Raw genomic sequence first — 20,306 nt, forward strand, 5'->3', positions numbered from 1 at the left:
GGGTCATTAAAGTCCCTGCGTAAAGGCAGGTGGTAGTTGAACGCCGTTCAAGTACAGACTCCTCTGGGTGGGTTATTCATTGTCGAATAATGACCCCACCATTCCGAGAATTCGACCTTGAACTGGAGATGGTGAACGCATCGGTAGCGGATGTTACTCCCGTTCTGAGGTGAGCAATGTTGAAAGGAGTGCTACTTACCAGCACGATTTGAGTCAAGATATACCTAGCGCCAATTACGTAGGCATTCACCAGTTGGGTGCTTAAGTTTCTCTCGAGTTGTATATGTCCCAATTATCATTCTCTCGATAGACAGAATAAGAATGTAGAAGCACCACCACATAAGCTGATCTGCAATATGTACTCTTTACAACACTAACGCATTGTTTTGCCATCTTGACATTTATTCCCTGCTTCTGTTTTCAGCAGCCATGCCCCGCTTCATCAGATTGTAATGTGCTGTAAATTGACCGTGCAATTTTTATATACCTCTTCTATTTGTTCTACTTTAACGATTTTTATTGGCATAATGTAGAACATATGACCGCTTGTTTGCCGGCATTCAATCAGTCCCGGATTTTTTGTGATCGCTTAATGTTCTGCTCGGCAGGCCTTCCCCACCTCCTGATGCTTGTGATAATTGTTCCCAGGTTCTTTTCGTCTCTGGGGTACTGTTGCAAATTACCATATATTTTCATGCATTCACACCTATAAAACAGATTTTCTTTTTATTAGAAGTACATTTTTATGAAAGCAAACTTGGGCAGTCTGGTAGGTGAATCGCTCTGATATGCCCACCATAGCTTTGTTTTCTCATGGAATCGGGTTTTTCCATTGAATCACAGAAACAGATGTTTTTAGTTGACCATGCAAAGCTGTCCCTTCTCTTTCTGGCTGAAAAATAAAAGATGTCTTATTACAGTTGCTCGCCCTTTTATTGAAAGGTTTAACAGACACAATATAATAAGATTCATACTAGAAACAGTATTTAAAGTTAAAACTGTAGATCTTTGATAAGGCACTCTCTATTTATCTACTTATCTATCTCTTTTACAGCTCCCAGCTCTCCTCCAAGGGCCGTCTCTGTGAAACAGTTGTCTGATGTCATTGTGAAGTTGTCATGGAAACCCCCTTTGGAGCCCAATGGAATTATTCTCTATTACACAGTCCGTGTCTGGTAAGATTTCCTTGAGAACGGCTTAGAGTTTAAATATTAATCTGTCACTTAAGCAGAATGCAATATCTCTGTTATAAAACATGTAATAGATATATTTGTTAAACACATATGAAAAGTGTCACTTCCACATTACCTTTTTGGATAGTATAAGTTCGTTGTAGTAGAAAGAACAATAACTTTTTTTATCAGGTCGCCAAATCCAGTGAATGAAGCATTTAAGTTTTAGGATGCATCACATTTTGCATTTGAAGCTTGGCTATGTTTTTTTTAAACTCCAAAGGCTCCTTTATTTAGTTTCCGTGTGATAATATTTTAGCTTTTTTTCACTTTCATATAAGTGATTTTAACGTAATTTTTTTTGTAGAGTCATAAAGTTTTTTGTTTAGGTGATAGTATATTTTCTGTTTGTTTCATTTGTTTTTTTTGGGCTTATCATTGTAGTAAACAATATAACAAGAAGGTATTAACCATCGCATCAGTGTGTGAAGGCCAGTCCTATGACAGCAGTAACATTTAGTTTATTAGCTAATAAAAACCATAAACAGAAAAGCAGACAGCCAACCTAATTTGCATAGCTATTTCTATAAGAAATAAAAAAGCATATTACAAGCGCAGTCTTAAAATAAGAAGAAAATCCATTTAACCTTAGCAACAAATGATAAACATGGCGCTCAAGTCTCACCATATCCACAGCATAACATAACATCAAAAAACCCAGCGCTTATACCACAAAATATTCAGTGCATCATATGAATACCTTTCCCCCACCCTCGTTAAAGCAGCAAATATTAAATACCTGTAATGTAGCCATATGGGTATTATTCTACAAAGTGTGTAGTGCATAGCAATGCACTTGATGCCACCAGTTCTCCTTCTTGCTATGGCCTTCTTATATCTATCCATAAGATGGGCAGGAACCCATAACAGTGTTCAAACAAACTGGTTAACCGATCATTTACAGAAGCAAAAACATAACACAAACATAAATTATAGCACACTCATCCGACCACAGCAGCAGTTAGGGCTTGAGCCTCATCATATTTAAAACACCGAAGGACTCCCTCTTCCCCGCCAAAGCATAGCCACATGTTTATTAAACTATAAAGTCCATAATGCATGATAAGTTGCAAAGTGCGACCAGTTCCCCTCCTAAGCCCAGGAACGGACAGTATGTAGGGTATAAAGACGCAACAGTAGATCTTTGGGTCATGGCAGACGGGACACAGGGTGCACATTCCTGTCACTCTCAAGCCTAACACCCCCCCTATCAGCCCCTCACTTTTCGCTAAAAGTCCTCACAGGTTCCATGAGCATATCCTTAAGTTACCCTGATCTGTTGTAAATATCATCGAATGCTTCTCTTTTCAATCCTTGGGATGTTCCTCGGTCAACAGCGGTGACTCCTCCGCTAAGGTGGAGGAGTGTAACCCCACTGCTCACTGAGTAGTTCAAAAAGGAAAAATAATATGATAATAATGCAATTGTATTATATTTTTTTTAACGTACTGGCTCAGTTGGTTGGGGGGCGGGTCTGGGCTGGTCAAAGCAGACGGATGAGGGGTGGGCACTTTCCAAGTGCGCATGATGGTTTGGCCGACCGGCTTGGACCTACCCGCTTGGGCTCACCAAACAGTCATGCTGTATTGCACAGCCTGGGCGGAGAACAAGCACAGCCTCCAAGCCCCTCTCTCAGTGCGGAACCACAGCTGTAATGCAGAATCATGATCGGCTCGGGGATTCTGAGAGCCTGTGTGCTTGAGCTGGCCGTCACAAGGTAAGTGCTTATATCTTTTCAATCCCCCCCTTTTTTTCTACCCCCCCCTCCATTCAATAGTAGTCTCTACTGACTGTCAAGGCTGGAGGAAGCCAACTCCAGCTATCCATTTCACTTTGCTTGATCACAGAACTTCTATAAACTGTGGGCTTTTGGGCCACTGAAGCTTGGATCATCAACCTGAGGAACCTTGAGGGAGGTAACCAGCCCACTACACTTTCCGTATTGAGGTTGTTCAAGTTCTTGTTCCTTTACCCTTTGCATCCCCTTGCAGTAAAAGTTGGGAAAGGCAGCGATCATCCTGGAATGTTTCTATCTTTATACCTCAGCTCTTCAACAAGTCCTTATTTGATAGAGAAAATGTCCTGTGACTCCACCTGCGCCAATCCCGGGATGACCTTGATTAGTTTAATGATGTTTGCTCGGCTTAGGGTATAATGTATTCCCCTGGATTTGAATTCTGGGAACCATAATAGACAAGTATTGTGGCAATTCTGTTTTGTGAGATCGGAGTTCTTGACTTTTCTCATTCCCTGTGTTTCAGCCCTATCTTTCCCTTGAGTCCCTTATAGCAGGGATGATTGAGTCGTCTTTTCTTCAGTGTGGGTTCTGCACTGATGGCAAGATGACTTGACACCACTAAGCTCTGGACTTTGAGAGCTGAGCAGAGGCCCCCTTCCCTCCTGAGTGGCTTTTGGTTCAAGGCTTGCTGATGCTGCATCCAGTTGACTATGGTTGCCTACTTCTGGCTGCAATAATGATTTTTAGCATCTAAAAAATCTACAAACATTTGCAGAGCCATTGTTGTGGTCGGGGCGCTGTACGTGGTTACCATTTAAAGATGTGAAAAAATCGAAAATCTTCAAAGCTTTAAGGGGCTTCCACAGACTTAGGGGCCATGGAGAATCCTTCCGCATCTCACTAGGGGCCAGATGTAGGTGGCCCAATACCGGTCGGTAACGGCCGAAAATACCGATTCTCGGCCGTTACCGAACGGTATCGAGCCATCGGGATGTAGGAGTCAGAAATCCGTCCGATTCGGTAAATTTACTGAATCGGTAAAGTTACCGAATCGGTAAAATATCGAATCGGAAAAAACACAGAATCGGTAAATTTACCGATTCGCTAATATACCGATTCGGTAAATGCCACTGCAACCCAGTGACCTAGAGTGCAGTGGCAAAGAGTGCATTGGCACACAGTGCAGTGGTGCAGAGTAGAGTAGAGTGGCATACAGTGCAGTGGCGTAGAGTGCAGTTGTTCAGAGTAGAGTGCAAAGACGGAGATTGGTGCAGATTAGAGTGGCGTAGAGTTCAGTATCATAGAGTGCAGTGGTGTACAGTAGAGTGGTGCATAGTAGAGTGCAGTGGAGTAAGATGGTGCACTGTAGAGTGCAGTAGAGTAGACTGCAGTGGTGTAGAGTGATGCAGAGTGCAGTGTACTGTATAGAGTGCTTTGGCATAGAGTGCAGTAGAGTAATGTAGAGCAGAGTGGTGTAGAGTGCAGTGGTCTAGAGAAGAGTGCAGTGCAGTGCATGCAGATTGGAGTAGAGTGGCGTAAAGGTGAGTGGTGCAGGGTAGAGTGCAGTGCCATAGAGTAGAGCAGAATGCAGAGTGAATTGGACTGGTGCAAAATGGACTGGCTTAGAGTGCAGTGGCATAGAGTAGAGTGGTACAGAGTAGAGTGCATTGGCATAGAGTGAGGTGGCATAGAGTGCAGGTTCTGCACAGTAGTGTGGCATGGTGTAGAGTAGAGTGGTGCGGACTAGAGTGGAGTTGCCTAGATTGGAGTGGTGTAAAGTACAGTGGCAGTGGTGCAGAGTGGCATAGAGGGCATTGACATAAAATAGAGTGGTGCACAGTAGAGTCCAGAGGTGTTAGAGTGAAGTGGCATTTAGTGCAGTGGCGTGGAGGGGAGTTGTGCAGATTAAAGTGCAGTGACACAGAGTGGAGTGGCATAGAGTGGAGTCGTGCAGAGAAGGGTGCAGCAGTATGGAGGGGTGCAGAGTAGAGTGGAGTGGTGTATAGTGGAGTATGCATGGTGTGGTAGTTGCACTGTCATTACAGATAACACATCTTCAATTGATATGACCATTACATTTGCACAGATATACAGTTTTACTGATATACATATACAACGTACTAACAATAATGTGTGGAAATGACGTGACCTAGTGTATTTATTTGTTTTGATTGTATTAAAATATTTGTTTCTACCTGTTGTAAGTTCCGGCCCTAGGAAGGAGTGGCAAGGGACTTACAAGTTATAGGAATCAAACACCATGAAACCCGTGGTTAGGTATAAGGGGCTTTTTCAAGCCTAACTCATTTAATTTTGTGGTGGAATAACAGTCAACTGTTCTTGATGACTCCCTTAAAAAGAAACCTGCAACAGGAAAGGAAACAAAAAAAAAAGTGCCTAGAATTCCGTCTCTGCTGAGTGAAAGGGGTTGCATAAGAGTCTCTGGGGTCCCAATTTCTTCTTAGTGGGCCTTCTCGTCAGTTCATCTTTTCGGCTGCTGGCTTTTCATGTCCCGTGCTCTGGAGATACTCTAGTCATCCAAAGAAATGGGGGAGAGCCAAAAGGAAACAAGAACAAAGCAGGGGTCAGTCTCCTGGTTTTACTTTCCCGGGGTGCTACCCGTCACCAATGTTGCACCATCACCAATGTGAGGAAAAAGGGGGTGAGGAACTTTTTACATTGACCATGGCCTCAGTCAAGCTGTGTTTCCCTTCAACCACCTCCTTGTCATTCTTTTAAAATAGTGTAGCAGAGGCACTTGCCTCGAACCACGGTTCTCCGAGACCACAGCAAGGGGTACAACAACATATTAGGCTCCTCTGGGACGTCCGGATACTCTAGCATTTTCTCTTGGGCAGGTCTCGGTTTCTCTCTGGGTATCTCCTTTCTCTGGACTGCTTTCCGCTTCTTCTGTTGATTCCTCTTCCTCACTGGTCTTTCTTGCTCCTCGCCTGTCTTCTCTCCCGAGTTCAACCAGTTTGCTGTTCCTCCACTTCGTTTTCTTCTCGTCTGACGTGTCTGCATCTGACGTCACTGCTTTTGTTGTTTTGGTGTGTCTCATCCGCCGACCTCTTCAGTTGTCGGTCGAATGCTGGGACCATCTTGGAGTTCTCTGCTATTGGGAACTCCATATTACACTAACACACTTCAGAATTATCAAAAAAGTTGCTTCATTTGTGCTTTTGATATTCTGATATATTCTGAAATATCTACATAGTTCATTACAGATATTTATCACAGCAACATTGTCACATAAATCATTTCACTTTGAAGTCAGAGAAAGAAAAGTAAACACCAATCTCCCTCGGAAGACAGAATCTGACATTTGACCTGTGTCTTTGAAAGCACAGCAAATGTGACAAGGCAAGAACAAGATTTAAAGCCCTGTATACAGAAAAAGAGCACTCAGAATGATACAGTAAATATGGGATGTTCTCCTTGAAGGGACACATTTAAAGCTAACAAATAGAAAGCAAGCAAATGTGAGTTACAAAACCAATGGTAAGTAATGGGTTAAAAGGGAAACTGCACAAATGTCCCCAAGATGACTTTAGAAAACTAGACAGCTGCATTGTCTCCTAGGCATAGACCTTATAAATAAATGGAACCAAATTACCCCCTCCTTACAAATAAAGTACAAGGATATTTTAAACTATGAGAGCAAAATCATCCCCCAAAATTTACCTTAATCAGTTCTCCAACAATTTACTGGATTGAAAATGGTGTTAAGCCTCAGATTCATGAGGCAATGTATCCAGCAGTAAGGCACCTCCCCAACATCAATTAGCAGAGTAAAAACAGCTCCTTAAATAATGAGGTCCACTTATAACTGAGTTCTAGATCAATGAAAAGTGAAAAGGTTTTTTTTTACAAACAGTTCAAAATAAGTGATACAGAATCAATTCCACGAAGGCTCTCAAATGCAAAGTAATACAGTGTATGTAAACATCGGAAAATATTCCGTCTCAAAGGGAAGTAAAGCTATAAGAAAATCGAGCACATCCCTAGCAGCATAGGAAAGCTAATTAAAATGTCTGGCTCACTCCCAAAATCAAGGGACTGTTATACCCAATTCTTCTGTAGTAAGTTAGGAAAGCTGCTGAATCATGATGTTCTAAGCAAAAGTATAATTTATTTAGCATATCAGAACACAAGAATAGTGCATGTCATTACCTTAACATATAAGCACCATACTATTTCGAAAAACCTTATTCAACATGCTCCATGCCGTCCTGAGATGCTCAAACAAATATGGAACTTTTAGACAAAAATGACTTTGACCCAGTGAATGGACCCAGGGAAGAAACCAAATGAGATAGATACTTATTGCAATCTTAGACTTGCACCATAGCAAGTTTAACAATAGCAAGGTAACTATTGCAGTGGAATTAAAAGTGTATGTCATCAGCCTACTGTGTTCTGTGTAGCCTTTGGAAAACGAATGAGTGCGGAGTAGGGAGGGAAGCAGTAGTGAATGACAGAGATGGCATCCATCTTGTTCAAAATGGAGATTTATACAAACATGTGGCCTAAAAAACACATTCATGACTTCCCTTCTATACATCATATATAATGAATTTCCATTGCTTATAATATTAATTGAGTCTATTTATGCAGGTTTTATGTATAAAATGTTATATCATATGTTCGTAGCAATGCACAGAAAATCTAAACTTAAAAACAATTCCATAATACTCCCAAACCTGATTTTTTTATAATCAATGAAACGATTAATACATCTTTACCCATCAGAAATTCATGCAGTCTGTCTGCATAATTTTCGGGTTCTTTCTGTAACTCTCCTCCACCATCTTTATTTAGTTGTAGACACAATCCTTGATATTCTCCATCTCATAATTTTCAGATCACTTCCTCTTTAACAATCTCTTCTTTTTCTTGCGCCCACAATTTTTAATCAGACACCTAGACAATTTTAATAAAAGAAACAGAACAATTGTACAAATCATTATAATTATCAGAGGTTTATATAATGTATAAGGTACCCCGACCTAAAACTCTTCTCCATCTCACAGACCCAGGATCCTATGGTTTCCTATAAACCATGCTCTTCCAACGATTGAAGTTTCTGAAATATGTTAGTCAAGTTCATGATACAAGAATTAATTATAAGACTGTCATCTGGAATTAAAGTACATCATCCCTCATGAAGAAAATTTGAAGGCAAAGTGGGTGTTCAGTTCTAAAGCCGCTATTGCAACATGGCGCAGGTTGATTTAATCAAAAAGAAAGGCTGGGAGAGATGTGTATTAAGGCGAGACCAGAGGGGATGCGACCCTGGGGCAGTAATTTTATGAATAACTGCTTGACTGTTGGTTATTAGTGAGAACATGTGAAGCCTTAGGCAACTCCTCCCGGACATAACTAGTTCATGCTCCCAGATTCCACTCCTGGAGTATTTCCAGATGACTTCCTTTGTGGTCCACTATATATTGTTCATCCTTTTAATGCACCGTGATGCATAAGTTAACCTGTATTGATTGTTTACACTTTTGGATGTCCTAAGGTATATATGTTTGGATGGATTTCATGATGCACCTAATACTATACTGCAAATTCTCTTAGGTGGGGGACAACAGTGGTTCCATTCGTATGAATATTTTTTGTTCGACATACATAATTACATCATGGAGCAGCAATATATTGCAATGATAAAAATAATAAAGAACGTTTCAGAAAGAATCAATACTGAAAGTTGCGCCCCAGTTTGCTGCCATTCTGATTGTGAAAGGGTTTGAAACGCTGATGAGACAGAATGTGCCCAAGGAGCAATGAACTAGAGTGAGGATTTCTGAAAAAACAATTTTAATATTATTGTGAACAGAAACGAGTTCCCTCTTGTCATTCCTTTTCTGTCAACGGGTCTTTCCATTCTGTTTCCCCCTTTTCCTTTAATCGCAGTGCTTGTAGGTGCCCCAAGGAAAGCTCGGAGGGGCATATTATCAAGGGGGTTTATCTCCGCTTTTTTGGCTTTAAAAGCCAAGAAAGCGGAGATAAAATGATCTCCCTATTACCTAGCTGTCACTACCACCAGTTAGCGACAGCTAGTAGGAGATAGCGACCATCTTGGGCCACGCTTTGCATGTCAGTGATATTTATCACTAATGACATGTAAAGTGGGCGTGCCAAGATGTTAGCGACTGGAAACAGTCGCTAACATCGCTATCTCCTATTACCAACTTTTGGAGATATTCGCGCTAAGCACGAATATCTCCAAAAGCTAACACCTGCCCCTGAGCAGTTCTTAGCCATGTTATCCAATGGTAAGTGGATAACATGGCTAAGAGCATTAGCTCGGTAATGCATGAATATCGCTGACTTTTCAGCGATATTCATGCATTTCGGCCGATTTTTATCGCTTAGGAGATAAACCTTGATAATAGCAAGGTTCCTAAACGATAAAAATCGCCGCAGCTCAGCGATAAAAATATCCCCACTAAACCAACATAGCGATTATTATCGCTCGTTGTTGGTAATATGCCCCGGAGTTCTTTAATAGCAACCACATTTTCAGCATTTAATAGCCCAAAGCAATAAAACAATGCAGTGTCTTGTGAGTTTTATCTTCATTGTTTATTTTACCATGACACACAAAAATCTTGAAACTTGAAAATGTCACAGGTGAGCATTTAATATATATAACAAAGGATGCAATGATCTTGCAGTACATCATACCCTTTTGTTTTTATTTTTAATAATAAAATTCATTTATAAATGACTCAGTGAGTTGGAAGGTCACTGATGAGATCTGTGTGAATCCTGCTGCCAACAGTTTCCCGTTGTCAAATTGCTTCCTTTGTTTTCCAAGGTTTATTAAGGTTGATTGACTAATGTGTTCCAGTACAATATTATGTTTATAGTCCTGTGGAGGAGTAAAGGGACTGTCATTGCCACTAAGATATAAAAACAAGTTCCTATTGTATATTCTACGATAAATACTGACACAATTTGTGTGGCTCTGCTGTCTCATCACTTCTTATTAATTGATAACAATGGCACCTGGCTGTACTGCTGCACTCCTTTTGGGTGGGCTTTTTCATCTATGCTGACAATACTCAGCAGGTCCTCAAACTTCGAATCACTTCCAACAGAAAGATCCTGTCCTGAGGCTCTCAATGGTCCGGTTTTGGATGACAAATAATCAAAGAAAATTAAATCCTTCCATATCGGAACTCATTTTAGTCTCTGCAAAATCCCCATTTTGGGATACCAAACTTTGGGGCCGATTATGATGGCGGACGGACCTGACTCCGTCCGCCACCATAGAGTAGGAGGGACCGTCCGCAGGGGTTGCGGCGGTCCCTCCGTGCAAATTAGGATGTGACTGCCACCCTGGCGGTCACATCCTGTATTTTTATCATTGCGGAGGGTGCTGCTTGAAGCAGCACCCGCCGCAATCATAAAAATGTAAGTTGTGCATTTGCATGCACAAAGTGGCAGGCACCTCGCGGTGCCTGCCGCTTTGTGCAGGCAAATGCAGTGGGGTACCATAGGTACCCCCCATGTGCACCCCCCAACCACCCTTCACCCCTGGGGGCCCGCAACGGGCCCCCAAGTTAAAGCTTTTCCGCCGCGGTCATAAGGCGACCGCGGCGGAAAAGCTGCGGACTGAAAAACGATCCCCCAGCCATCCTAATCTGGCGGGGGGTCTTTTTCAGTCCGCAGCGGTTTTCCCGCATCCTCCGGGCTGGCGGTGGCTTCCGCCGGCCCAGAGGATGCGGTAAAACCGCAATCGTAATCAGGCCCTATGTCTGGCCTCCATAATTAGTTGCCATGAACCAGTGAAATCAACAAAGAACCTGGCAAGCTCTTAGAATCTATTCAGTCTCTAAACCATAGATCTCCATGATGGTTCAAGTTTTTACCACCAGCTGAGGTTTTAAGGCAGGTCCTACCAGCAATTTCTTTCTCTCAGTTCATTTTTGAATTGAATTGTTACATTTTGTTTAGAGTAGCAGGCCTTATGACCTTCATAGACTTTAACAGATGGCCTGCTAGTCAAAGGTTTAAAGTAAAGAGCAAGCTAAAGCTCCACTACCAGAGACATAGTAGTTCTCCCACCTATAAATGAGGCGGGGATCACAGGCTTGAAATGGTGGGAAACCTACTGTTGATGAGGCCCTCTGTCTTTTTCCCCTTAGGACTCTAAAAGTCTAAAACACAACTCAAGTGAAGAACCTTAGTGCTAAAAGCATGAGAAAACTATACAAAATTAATTTTCCAAACCACAAAAGCTCTAGAAAATGAGTGTGGTTCAAAAAGCCATAAACACCTAAACCTGACCTCACCAGCATATTTGTGTTTTATATGTGTCAGCATAACAATGACAAATGAAAAGAAAGCATTACAAAAGATACACACCATAAGTATGCTACAAAGGCAAGCTAACACTATAGAACAAATTATAAGCGTAGGGGACAACTGAGAACTTCGTAGCAGTGTTTGATATCAGCACAGTAACATGGAATGTGGGAAATATGTGTGACATGAAGTGTGAGAATGACCCAGAGTCAGCATCAAGGGCATGTTTGGTGACTATATCAATAGTCTATATAAATTGGACTGCTAAATAATCCTGGATATCCTTCCCAACATGCATGCACACTCTGAGCCAGATTTGCAGATGCATAGCGTTTTATCACCATTTGGCAGATGTTCGCAGCAGCACATTTTACTGCACCTGAAACATTTCAGAGGTGGGATGGCAAATGAGATACATACTATACATTGAAAGTCATACTGACGATCATGGGATATTCTCGAGGTAGTGTCATTTGTTAATAGAGAGAAGGCAGTTTTCTTTCACAAAGCTGTGCGGTGAGTCGTCATGGGAGTACTTGTCTGAGCACGTTAAGTCTATTGCCAGAAGAGTGAAGGAAAAATTATCAGTCCAATGAAGACATTTTGGAAATGATATTGCACATAAAATCAGTCAATCAGAAAATACAACTCAGTAGGGATGGAATGAGAAATATTGTTTCAAGTCAATTCAATTACGGATTTTGTGAATGGTATCAGAATATTTATTTCCTATTCTTGACACAACAAAATGTAAAAAAACATACATGTGTTCTTTTTCTAGCATAAATATGACTAAACGTGTTTGGGACAAACTGTGTGCTTCTATTATGGAAAATAAAAAATTTAATATAGTTATTGTTGCAGGTTTATACAGACATTATATATTTTTAATTGTTTGAGAGTTGTTTGGTTTTCCAGGATTCATAATATTCTGGAATATGAAATATCATTTATATGATGGAAAGGCACTTGTTTCCAAGACCAGGAATGTTCTGAGGAGATGGCGGTGAGTTGACAATCTTATCCTCGGCATTAGATGGAGACTGGAGGATTCTCCGAACCTAACACTCGCAGCTTTCTTGCAAAATCTCTTTTTGAAGTACTTCTATATTTACTTGAAACTAGATTTCCTCCTGGTGCAGGTGCCCTATCCTTCCTTCTTGGCTTGTCCCTTCATCTATCTATGTCAAATTATCTAGCCACTACCCTGTGGAGATGGGATTCCACCCACAGGGCTGGACTGGGAACAGCAACCGGCACTGGGATCGGATGGGGGGGATGTAGGTGCTAGTAAGAAACACTGCTCCCACTTTTGTTACAGAGGGACCATGTTGCAGCACTGCTGCAAAACCGCCCTTCGGCCACAAAACCGGCACCCATCTATCCGGGCACTTGGGAAACCCCCGGTGCCCGCTACGGCCAGTCCAGCCCTGCCCACCCATCTGCAAGTGATTTATCTCGTGTTTCCTCCAGTCAGGAGCACAGACTGAAAGGGTGGCTCTGGGAAATAATGACTTCAGTTCCTTACATCTCCATTTGGGATACCCTTTTCAAAAGAAATAGCTGTAAAAGCTGTTCTTTATGCCTATCACTATTCCTTTTAACTCCCAAATGGCTAATCCATGAGTGGCAGCTATTCATTTTATTCCTGCCACCCTGCTTCTGCAGACATCCCATAGTCCTCCAGGAGGATATTCATTAACTGTCAGTCAGGCATGGGTGTTCAGTCTCTGAGGCAGGGTCTCTTTTCATATCAGTTCTGAACCAGTGTGTTCTCAGGCTGTTAGTTAATTTTCCACTAAGGTTATCAAAAATCAGCTTTCGCCCTTTACTTAGATTTGGAAAATAGCAGTTGGCTGTTCTATCTTTTTCCCAGGCGAACACATTGCAAGGTAGCTTTTATTGATAACTGGACTTGTTCATGGAAAATGTAGCTTTATCTCCACAGTGACACACAGCTTTTTGTAACTGTTCCCTACGGGTACATACATTTTTTTGATATCTAACATGTCCCACTTTTATGTATTAAGCTCTCAGCGAGCTTAAAGGCCTTTTTTATGGATGGCTTAGATAACTAAAAGTAGGGTTTTTGTGTAAATAAAGATAGATCCTTTGTAGCTTATAAAATGTAGGTCTATTTAAGGAGATACCACTTTAAGGTTACCCCCCAGTTGGAGTGCGTCCTTAATTACCGGGCAAGGTTTGGTAATACAAATAGACAGCGGTTCAGGCTGTGGAGGAGTGCACCGCCCGGAAGACTTTCATGGATCAGCAAGGAAGGGAAATGCTCCTTTTCATTTGCAGGCACTCCGGGAATCTGATTAAGGAAGGTGGAACTTCACCCGGAGGTCCACTGGAGGGCAGTGAAAATTGTCCTGCAACAGCGTGGTTGTACACAGACCCACCGGAGGGTTCAACTTTGCATAATTGAGACCACAGTTACCAGCATGCATCATGATCGAAATCCATTAGGAAGGCACACTGAAGGCCTATAAAAGTATTGCACATGCACAAGACTGTGTTGGGGCTCATCGGGAGACGGGGAGGGGAAGAAACCGACCGGACACTGATGTAGGTGTGATAAAGGCCGCTTTTTATTGGGAAACAGGTGCATCCTGAAAACATACCCCAACCTTGGCCTTTGCCGTACAAAACTAGGCCTAACTAATTATGCATGTACTTGACCAGTAAACCCCCACCCCCTCCCCTAAACAGTTCCCCGCCAACAACATAACATCATTATCAATAAACCAAACTTTTATCACTGTTTGAACATCAGCCCTCAGTACACTCCCTCTCCTCAACCAGTAAAACTCCTTCCTCCTATCTTACCCCCCCCCCGTTTTACTAGGAAAGCGCCATCGGAAATAATCATTGCAGCACCTGCCCCCAGCGACAACACAAACCCAAGCCCTAACACAGAAAGCACCTGCTTCACAACATCCCCCGGACCTCCCGCCAAGCTCAAAAACCTGGGACAACAAAACCCCCCCCCCCTCCCATATCCCCAGAAACCTGATCTGAGGGAGGGCGGGTGGGACAACGCTAACTACGCCCACCGGCTGCTGGGTCACAGTCTCCAAATGGTGCCCAGCTACCTAAAATGGCCGGTTATAAACCCCCCTAGCCCAAAGGGACCTAATCCTACTAGCTTAGCCCAAACCCAACGTTCCATCCTGTGTCCCTGTCTAACTCTTCCCCCCTCCCCTTCCTCCCGGAGCCCCAAACTTCCCCGGGGGGGAGAGCCTCCCTCCGGTCGGCCACCCCCCGCAAAGCCCATTGGGGCTCATCGGGAGACGGGGAGGGGAAGAAACTGACCGGACACTGATGTAGGTGTGATAAAGGCCGCTTTTTATTGGGAAACAGGTGCATCCTGAAAACATACCCCAACCTTGGCCTTTGCCGTACAAAACTAGGCCTAACTAATTATGCATGTACCTGACCAGTAAACCCCCACCCCCTCCCCTAAACAGTTCCCCGCCAACAACATAACATCATTATCAATAAACCAAACTTTTATCACTGTTTGAACATCAGCCCTCAGTACACTCCCTCTCCTCAACCAGTAAAACTCCTTCCTCCTATCTTACCCCCCCCACCGTTTTACTAGGAAAGCGCCACTCGAAAGCCCCCCCTAAGGCTTTCGACCCCCCCCTTAGGGCCCCTGCACCTTAGGATACCTGCGCACCCCTATTGCCCGGTCTAACGCCTCCTTCAATTGCACTACATATAGCTCCATCCCATATCTCGACAAATGGACCCCATCCTCAAGAAAAATGTAGACCGCCCCATATTTCAATTCCGGGTGCTCCATCCTTCCCACCCCCTCCTTGTCACAAAAGGCTCGCATCTCTCTGTTTATCTTCCTCCTAGTCCTATCTATGGCCCCCGGTCTCTCCGCTCCCCTCCAACACCTCCTGGGTATGAACTCAGACCATATGACATAGCACCCTGCCCACTGCCTCTTGATTTCCAGCAAGTCCCTCCTCATTTGTTTTACTAGCGCCAATCCCTTGCACTGCACCAAGTCGTTCTCCCCCAGGTGAATAACCACTACATCTGGGCAGATCCCCCCTCGCACCACATTGTTCAACACCGGCACCAACTCGTGCCAACGCATGCCCCCTTTGCCCCTCCAGTGACACCTAAACAAATTCGCATCCAGCTCCAGATTGAGATTCCTGCATTTCTCCCACTCAGCCCTCTCCGCTCTTTTGACAAACGAGTGGCCCACCACATATATGGACACTGCTGCTGCCGTAGGCCCCGCCACCGCACCTGCAAAGAGACATATGTAAGCAGCGAGTCCAGCATCCATTTTTTAATCCAACGCTACCCCTCGCAACCTAACATACGACTTATAGCAGTCTGATTTCCAGCGCCCCAGCCGTTTGATCTCCTCCTTCCCCCAGCCTTTCCTTGCTGCCTCCGTCGCTGCCCCGATGCAAAATGAATGTGTTCCAAACGCCCCCGGGTCCTCACCCATAGACCGCAGGGCGTGCCGCAGGACCCACAACAACTGCGCCGCCGTCACACGACCCCCTACGCTCCTGCCAAAGACCTCCGCCACATCCTGTCCTTTGTCTTCCGCCAGCCGTCTCCCCCACTCCGCCGGGCACACCGACTCGATCCCACCGGGGCCCAACAGGACCCACGTACCCTTCCCCCGCTGATCAGTTTTGGACCGCCGAAGCCGTACCGCTACCTCCCGGCCTTCGATCTCCACATCCCCCCACTTCAAGCCAGCATTGCCCCTTAAGCCCACCAACTCCGACACCCGAAAGGCTCCAAAGTACAGCCACGACATCAACGTGGAAAACCGCACCGTCTCCGCCCGATCCCTGCACACCCGCGGTAACTGGCCCAGCAGGCCTGCCAACATTTCCTCCGTAATTGGCCGCCTCTTCCGCGCTCGAGCTCCTCTCTCTCTTTCCCAACCCTCCAGCAGTCTCCCCCCCAGTTCTCCCGCCGAAGGTGCATACCCCCACCACAGCTTGCCCATGAAGGCCACACCCGCCAGTTTACCCGCGATAGTCACTCTCGCCAAACCTTTGTCCATCAATCCCAGCATGAAGCGCACCACCTGATCCTCCCGACACCACTTGCCCCGCTGCCTTACCGCTCCAAAAAGCAGAAATTCCTTCCAGGCCTGTTCGTAACTCTTCCATGTCAACGCTGCCAGGGATGACCTCACCAACTGAACGACCCGCGCTCTCCCACCAACCACATCTCCTTCGGCACCTCCGTCTTGACCGCCGCTGCCTCCGTGGCTAGCCCATGGAACCTCTGCCACTGAGAACGAGACAAGGCGTCAGCAATGTCATTGTCCACTCCCGGCACATGCCTAGCCTGAAACAAGATATCGTGTTCCAAGCACCTCAAGACAAAAACGCGCATCAGCTTCAGCACCTGGGGTTCCCTTGCGGACTGCCGGTTAACTACCTGCACCACTGACATATTGTCCACCTCGAACAAAACCCGCCTGTGCGCCAACTCCTGTGCCCACACGGTCACAGCCACCACCAGCGGGAACAATTCTAAGAAAGCAATGCTCCTACCCCCTGCCTGCCAGTGCTCCGGCCATTGTTCCGCGCACCATCTGCCTGCCCAGTAGATTCCGAAACCTCCAACTCCCGCCGCATCCGATGACATCGTCACGTCCCACTCCCAGTCCTCCGGGGGTGCCATGGGCACGCCATTAAAACGCTCTAAAAAGGCCAACCACATGCGCAGATCCTCCTTTGCACCCGCCGAGATCCGCACGTGATGATGCGGCCTTGTCAGACCGGCCAATGCCAAACCCAGCCGCCGGCAGAAAGTTCGCCCCGCACGCACCACGCGACAAGCGAAGTTCAAATGCCCCAGCAACACCTGCACCTCCCGCACCAACACTTTCGGCCTGGCTAACATGCTCGTCACCAACTCCACCATAACCGTCCGCTTCTCCTCCGGCAGGCGTGCTTCCATGGCTGCTGAATCGAGCTCTATCCCGAGGAACGACAGCACCGTGCTGGGCCCTTGTGTCTTCTCTGGCGCCAACGGAACCCCCAGGTGATCCATCAGGTCCGTAAAACTGTCCAGACTCCGCTGGCAGTCCGTCGAACCGGGCCGACCCACCAGGAAGAAGTCGTCCAGGTAATGCGTAATCGCCTCAGAGCCTGTGCGCCAGGAAAAAGCCCACTGCAAAAAGGAGCTGAATCGTTCAAACAAGGCGCACAACATGGAACATCCCATCGGAAGCGCTCTGTCCACAAAAATCTGCCCATCAAGCTGAATTCCCAGCAACTGATGATCCGCCGGGTGAACCGGCAGCAACCGAAAAGCCGACTTCACATCGCATTTTGCCATGAGCGCCCCCGTGCCTGCCGTCGTCACCAAACGCCTCGCGACGTCCACGGACGAGTACGACACGGACGCCAACTCTGCTGATATAAAGTCGTTCACCGACGTGCCCTCCGGCCACGAGAGATGTTGAATCAGTCGGAATTGGCCCTGTTCTTTCTTCGGGACCACTCCAATGGGGGAGATGATCAAGCCCTGCAATGGCGCCTCTGAAAAAGGCCCTGCCATCCTCCCTTCCCTCACTTCCTTAAAAAGCTTCTCCCGGCGATACCTTTGTGTGCGTTCACGGACTTCAGGTTCTCCGCCCACAGAGCGATCCGCGGACCCTCGTACCCCAACCGGAAACCCTCCCTGAAACCCCGACGCAGCACGGACGCATCATCCGCCCGCGGATAAGCCTCTAACAACGGTTCTAGCCGATCCAGCCTAACCGGAGTACGAGCCTTTTCCCATGGTACCTGCACCCCCTCTACCTCCACCCCTCCCTCTGCCGGACCCGGGCGCCGTGTAATGAGACTGCGCCGGGCCTCCCCACGGCCCCCAGCATCGCGCCTCTGGATGTCGTCTCCCACAAGCGGAGCACTCGTGTCTGAAACGGCACACCTGCCGTAAACAGGAACCTCTGTTGAAATCCCAACAGGTTCCGACACCCTGACTACTGCCGGTACCGCCCGCCCCCACCCCACCCCGGGTGGGGCGGGCCGAAAAGGGGGGCGGCGCCAGCGGTAAACCACTGGCCGTGAAGATGGTGCGGCCAAACTTAGCCCCACTCATCGTCTGCTGGTAGAGGTCGGAGTCCAACTCCCCCCAATTGGCCTCCGGGTCCGACACCATGCGCGCCCGAAACTCCTCATCGTAGTGCGACCAAGCATTCCCTCCGTAAGTCACCTGAGCCCGCCGCACTATATCCATATACTTGAACAGTGCGACCGCTCTATCCGGGTACTTCTGACAGTACACGCTGGCATAGATCAGAAAAGCCGCCGACCAATTCTCAATAGTGACCGGCACCTTCGGCCGCCTAGCTAACTCCTGTTCCTCCTCCTTCGACCCTTCTTTGGCCATCAACTCCCTGTGAAGCAACCTCAAAATCTCCACGTATTCCCCCCTCCATATCTTTTCCTTAGTTGCCAGCGACAAGTGCGCCCCCAGCGGCTTTGCCACCCCCATGTACGGCAGCTTCTTTACCGGCACGCCACAACTCTCCTTCGCCCCCGCACTAGACGCCCCCGACTCACCGGCCTTCGCTGCGTCCCCCGACCCCGTGCTCCCTGCCGCCGCGCCGTTTGCACCCCCCACCAAATCTACGCCCGACGCACCGGCCTTCGCCGTGTCCCCCGGCGCCGTACCTCCTGCCGCTGCGCCCCCTACCCCTTCTGTACCCACCCCTGCATCCGCTACGTATCTGCCCTTCACCAAGCGCACCTCCTCACCACCGCCAGCATCTGTCCCCACGGACCTCTGGCCACCACCATCCGCACCCCCACCCTCCTGACCTCCATGAGGCCTGCCCAAGCCACACCCGACCCCACATTGGTCTTACCTGGCGTCAAGGCAAGCGTCCTCACCGGATCCCGCCGCCTAACCAGGTCTGTTGGGGGGGCCGTCACTCGCGGCACCACTTGCCGGGGGCATATCTGCAAAACACTGCCAACAACGTTACCAGTCTCCCCCCCGTCCTCCCGCAGTTCCCCCTCTTCCTCCGATTCCACCTCATGGTCTCCTCCTCCCATAACCGCTCCTGTTGACATCCTGCTCAAACCTGCCTTGTCTCTACATGCTGCCATCAACAATCCTAAATCTACACTCTCCATACTCCTGTCCACATTTTGGTAATCTTTAGATCTTGCCACATTGCTGCTCCATCCCCGTCCCCCGGCGGCCGGAGTGACCCATCGGGAGGGGGGCGTTGGAGACCCATAACCTTGCCATCTGCTGCCCGTATGCGTCTGGTCCCTCGTGGGAGCGCGACCGCCCGTACTAGGCAGAGCCGGCCCATCCTCTCGGCGGGGTGGAGCCGCATGCTGCTCACCCGAGCCCCTTACCAGCTGCTCCTGCCAAGAGAAAAACGGGGACGTCCAGCATGCCGGGGCAAAAACACCGTCGCCACCCCACCCCCCTCTCCCCCCTGCCGCCGAATGTCCTCCTCGCCGCGCCAGAGGCCCCTCCTCCCAGCCCCCTTCCCCCCACCCCCAAGCCCCTGACTCACCCCCTCCCCCCCATCCGCCCCCCCTCGAACCCCAATAATCTCCGCCGCCCCACGGCCCCCTTCCGCGACCCCCCCTGGCCCCCCTGAAACTGTACTCTCCCCCGCCGTACCCCCCCCTCCCCCATCCCCAATCCCCTCCTCCCTCCTCCCGTGACCCCGGGGCATGCCCTCCGCCCCGCTACCCCCTTCGCCGCTCCCCCTCGCCCGCCCTCTCTGCCCGGGGCCCCACCCCCCACCCTGCAGTGTAACTGGTCTACTGGGCGGCACCACGTCCTCATCTGCTGAGGATCCCAATTCTACCTCAACCGCCCCCCCTCCCCCTCCCCGTCTCCCACCTCCTCCCCAGAATCCTCAATGAGTAATGGCGATCCCCCCCCGACTCCCCATGCCCCCCAGCCTCCTCCTCAACCACCATGTTCTCCTCTCCTTGCCCCTCTCCCCCCCCTCTCCACCCCCTCCCACTGCC

General features: G+C 47.5%; 2 protein-coding genes across 2 annotated transcripts in view; one reads left to right on the forward strand and one right to left on the reverse strand.

Annotated features, from left to right (window-relative positions):
• Positions 1–20,306, forward strand: part of PTPRQ (protein tyrosine phosphatase receptor type Q) — a 1,452,710-nt gene that overhangs the window by 923,803 nt on the left and 508,601 nt on the right. The window contains exon 37 of the mRNA XM_086919596.1: positions 1,055–1,175. Within this exon, the coding sequence (XP_086775722.1) occupies positions 1,055–1,175 (121 nt within the window). The remainder of the gene's footprint in view (positions 1–1,054; positions 1,176–20,306) is intronic.
• LOC147751403 (uncharacterized) lies at positions 15,611–19,418 on the reverse strand. The gene is made up of 2 exons (XM_086938422.1): positions 19,175–19,418; positions 15,611–16,581 (listed from the first exon to the last, which is right to left on the reverse strand). The coding sequence occupies exons 1-2, from the start codon at positions 19,416–19,418 to the stop codon at positions 15,611–15,613; spliced, it is 1,215 nt and encodes a 404-aa protein (XP_086794548.1).

This window comes from Lissotriton vulgaris, chromosome 1_1, assembly GCF_964263255.1.
Source record: "Lissotriton vulgaris chromosome 1_1, aLisVul1.2, whole genome shotgun sequence".
NCBI classification, from domain to species: Eukaryota; Metazoa; Chordata; class Amphibia; order Caudata; family Salamandridae; genus Lissotriton; species Lissotriton vulgaris.

What these genes read in the sequence shown, in the direction of transcription:
- LOC147751403 (XM_086938422.1), bottom strand. Translation starts at nt 19,418, where the DNA reads ATGGCAGCATGTAGAGACAAGGCAGGTTTGAGCAGGATGTCAACAGGA. An exon ending in GACGCTTGCCTTGACGCCAG is followed by an intron (nt 16,582 to 19,174) that starts GTAAGACCAATG and finishes TCTCGTTCTCAG; the next exon opens with TGGCAGAGGTTCCATGGGCT.